The sequence below is a fragment of the Danio rerio genome, chromosome 15 (assembly GCF_049306965.1).
Source record: "Danio rerio strain Tuebingen ecotype United States chromosome 15, GRCz12tu, whole genome shotgun sequence".
NCBI lineage: Eukaryota > Metazoa > Chordata > Actinopteri > Cypriniformes > Danionidae > Danio > Danio rerio.
Genome location: NC_133190.1, coordinates 2958231 through 2962500, shown reverse-complemented (window position 1 = coordinate 2962500; position 4270 = coordinate 2958231). Strand labels below are relative to the sequence as shown.

Genomic DNA, 4270 nt, shown 5'->3' with positions numbered 1-4270 from the left:
GGTGGTTTCGCCCAGGGTACCATTTAAACTAGAGCCGCCACTGATTATACTTAGAGGGAAAATGTGCTGCATTATAAAGCTTGAAGCATCAGAATCTGTACTCAGTATGCGTCGATTACTATGACAAGGAATCAGTACTCTGTATCGGCTGCAAAAATCCTGATCGGAGCATCCCATAAAATATACAGTTGAAGTCAGACTTATAAACCCCCCTGGATATTTTATTTTTCAATTTTTGTTTAATGGAAAGAAGATTTCTAATAACTCATTTCTAATAACTAATTTCTTTTATCTTTGCCATGATGACAGTAAATAATATTTTACTGTAAATAGCTAAATATATAGTAAATAGGCAAGTTAATGTGTAACAGTGGTTTGTTCTATAGACATTTGAAAGTAATTATTGCTTAAGGGGGCTAATAATATTGACTAATAAAATGGTTAAAAAAATTAAAACCTGCTTTTATTCTAGCCGAAATAAAACAAATAAGACTTTCTCCAGAAGAAAAAATATTATCAGACACACTGTGAAAATTTCCTCAACCTCTTAAAGATCATTTTGGAAATATTGGAAAAAATAAAATTCACAGAAGGGCGAATAATTTGGACTTTAACTGTATATACATGTTACAATTTATTATTTGTTGTAGCAATATAACATGCAGGAACACTAAATATAACAATTATTCTGTATTTTATTAGTATTCCTGCCTGTGGTTTTGTTAATTTTTATTTCATTTTTCAGCTTTTTAAGCAGAACCTGAACTCCAGGATCCTGAACAACTGGATGTTTGAAGTTAAACCACTGGTAGCCCAATCTAAAATGAAAACAATCGACTTGTCACATTTTAATTAAATCCTCTTTCTCTCTGACAATCATCTGTTAATATTCTTATAAAAATAATTAGTAGTAATTGTAATTATTTCAGCTAACCATCCATACTTGTTCAAAACAACTGTTGTTTTAAGTCAGCTATGTTTTTGTATGTTGTTATTATTATTATTACAGTAGATGGATGTGGTGCACTGTTTAATGATGTTCTCTTCTGTGGTTCTGTTTTCTTATTGAATTAACTTCTTTAATATTTTAGTCAGGTAATTATTTTTTAAATGCTTTTTTATGTAAGTTTTTTTTATAATAAAAAAGTTTTAAAGTTTTAAAGTTTTATAATAAATAATATACATACATATATACATATATAAAAGGCTCAATGGCTTCATGATTCAACCACCTTTCACATTCAGCACTTTTATAGGAGTATCATTCATTCATTTTCCTTCCCCTTTATCCCCTTTATTAATCAGGGGTCGCCACAGCGGAATGAACCGCCAACTTATCCGGTATATGTTTTATACAGTAGATGCTCTTCCGGCTGCAACCCATCACTTGGAAACATCCATACACACTCATTCACTCTCATACACTATGGACAATAGTGTACCTTACCTAATACACCAATAGCGCATGTGTTTGGACTGTACCGGAGCACCCAGAGGAAACCCATGCCAACACGGGGAGAACATGCAAACTCCACACAGAAATGCCAACTGGCCCTGCCGAGGCTCGAACCAGCAACCTTCTTGCTGTGAGGCGATCGGGCTGCCCACTGCGCCACCATGACGCTGATTAATATAAAGTGGTGAAATCATTGTTCTTTGCTGCCCTCTGCTGGAAACAAACTGATTCTGTTTTGTCTAGCATTAAACTGAAACGCTTTCATTTCTCCTGACTTTATACTTTAGTGAGGGATAATTCAGGCCCTCCAGGATTTTCCTAGTCCAATAGTTTCTGAGATCAAAAAAGAAAATAGTTTTGCAAGATTTTTCTAGCATATTTTCACCGCAAAACGCACATAATAAAGAAAATAATGCCATTGTTTTGCCTTTTCAGGCCGTAAATGTATATTTAAAGAATTGAGATGTACCGATTGCAATTTTCCAGGCTGATTCCACATTTTAAAAACAGCGTATTCATTTATGAAGTGTGACCTGCCAAACTATAAATATGATTACAATAAAAAATACTCCAAACACATGCGCTATAGGTAAACTAAATCAGCCATTGTGTATGAGTGTTATGTGTATCAGTGTGTATGGGTGTTTCCCAGTACTGGGTTGCAGCTGGAAGGGCATCCGCTGCGTAAAACATATGCTGGAATAGTTGGCGGTTCATTCCGCTGTGGCGACCCCTCATAAATAAAGGACTAAGCTGAAGAAAAATGAATAATAATAATACATTTTATTTATAACGGCCTTTTCTCTGTTCCAAAGTGCAACAGGCACACAAGGCAAACAAAGCAGAACAATAAAAACAGTCAAAAAATAAAATAAAATAAAAAGACCACAATAAAAGATGAACGATTCAATACAATTGGATGATAAAATTAACTAAAATAATCGATCTAAGGTAAAAGCAACAGTAAAAAGGTGAGTCTTAAGAAGTTTCTTAAAACAATCCAGAGAAACAGCATTCCTGATGCTGGTGGGTATAGGCCATCCCATAACTTAGGCGCCCTGTACGAAAAAGCACGAACACTCATAGTCTTCAGTTTACAGCAGGGGTGTCCAAACTCAGTCCTGGAGGGCCGGTGTCCTGCATATTTTTGCTCCAACCCCAATTAAACACACCTGAAAAAGCTAATCAAGCTCTTTCTAGATATACTAGAAACTTTAAAGGAGGTGTGTTGAAGGAAGTTGAAGCTAAACTATGCAGGACACCTGCTCTCCAGGACAGAGTTTGGACAACCCTGGGTATCAGCGTGGCTGATACAGCAAGATTGCAGATAAAGAAAGAAGATTGTAGATGAGAGTGGCCAGCCCTGCTGTAAAATCCAGCTTAAACCAACCTAGGCTGGTTGGCTGGTTTTAGCTGGTCTACCAGGCTGGTTTTAGAGGGGTTTTGGCCACTTCCAGGCTGGTTTTTAGCCATTTCCAGCCTGGTCGTAGCTGGTCAGGCTGGAAGATGACCAGCTAAAACCAGCTTGACCAGCCTAGCCAAGCTAGGAGTCCAGCCAAAACCAGCTATATCCAGCTTAAACCAGGCTGGTCAAGCTGGTTTTAGCTGGATTTGGCTGGTCATTTTCCAGCCTGACCAGCTAAGACCAGGCTGGACATGGCTGGAAACCAGCCTGGAAATGGCCAAAACCCCTCTAAAACCAGGCTGGTCAACCAGCTAAAACCAGCCAACCAGCCTAGGCTGGTTTAAGCTGGATTTTTCAGCAGGGAGAGTTAACAGGTCACAAATGTTATCAGGTGCTAGCCCATGCACTGCTTTGTATGTTTAAATCAGAGTCTTAAAATCAATACGTGATTTAACAGCCAGTAGAGTTGCTGAAGAACTGGAGTGATATGATAGCGCAAGGAAGTATGTGTTCAAACCCGTGCAGCAGAATTTTGAATGTAACGTCTCATAGAATGAAAAATAATACATATACTGTAATAAAAATAAACATTAAGGCTTTTCCCTGATAACAACACTTAACAACAAGGAATACTTCTTTATGCGGAGTACTCTTATAGTGGTGTTAGCCATTCTATGAATCAATAGCAATAAAATCTTCTCTATCGTTCTACTAAAGAAAAAGTAACTTAGCTCACATCTTAAATGGCTTAATGTTCAGCAAATTAACCGCAAACTGTAAAATACATTTCATAAACGATCGCAAAAATGTCACAACGTATTTGACTGAACTCTCCCTTTACACTGACTCCTATCCCTGCTGAAAAATCCAGCTTAAACCAACCTAGGCTGGTTGGCTGATTTTAGCTGGTCGACCAGGCTGGTTTTAGAGGGGTTTTGGCCATTTCCAGGCTGGTTTTCAGGCATTTCCTGCCTGGTCTTAGCTGGTCAGGCTGGAAAATGACCAGCTAAAACCAGCTAAAACCAGCTTGACCAGCCTGGTTTAGGCTGGACATAGCTGGTTTTGGCAGGGCTCCCAGCCTGGCTAGGCTGGTTAAGCTGGTTTTAGCTGGTCATCTCCCAGCCTGACCAGCTAAGACCAGGCTGGAAATGGCTGGAAACGAGCCTGGAAATGGCCAAAACCCCTCTAAAACCAGCCTGGTCGAGCTGGTTTAAGCTGTTTTTTTCAGTAGGCATAGTAATACTGTGGTGCATCAAAACAATGGTGTTTTATAATCCCACCAGTCCGTCATCATGGTCAGTATAGTGTTAATTCTGGAAGTGCTTCTTGTGTCCAGTAGGGCGCAGCAGTGCTCTTGGGCTTTTCCTACTCAAGAGTTATTGTCTTGTTTCTGGTCTAAATGTCTAAGA

General features: G+C 38.6%; 1 protein-coding gene across 1 annotated transcript in view; it reads left to right on the top strand.

The window, feature by feature from the left end:
- c15h3orf52 (chromosome 15 C3orf52 homolog) overlaps positions 1 to 1205 on the top strand; it is a 16717-nt gene extending 15512 nt beyond the window's left edge. Inside the window, exon 8 of the mRNA XM_073924309.1 lies at positions 746 to 1205. Coding sequence (XP_073780410.1) covers positions 746 to 753 — 8 coding nt within the window. The 3' untranslated portion in view covers positions 754 to 1205. The remainder of the gene's footprint in view (positions 1 to 745) is intronic.
- The last annotated feature ends 3065 nt before the right edge of the window (positions 1206 to 4270 follow it).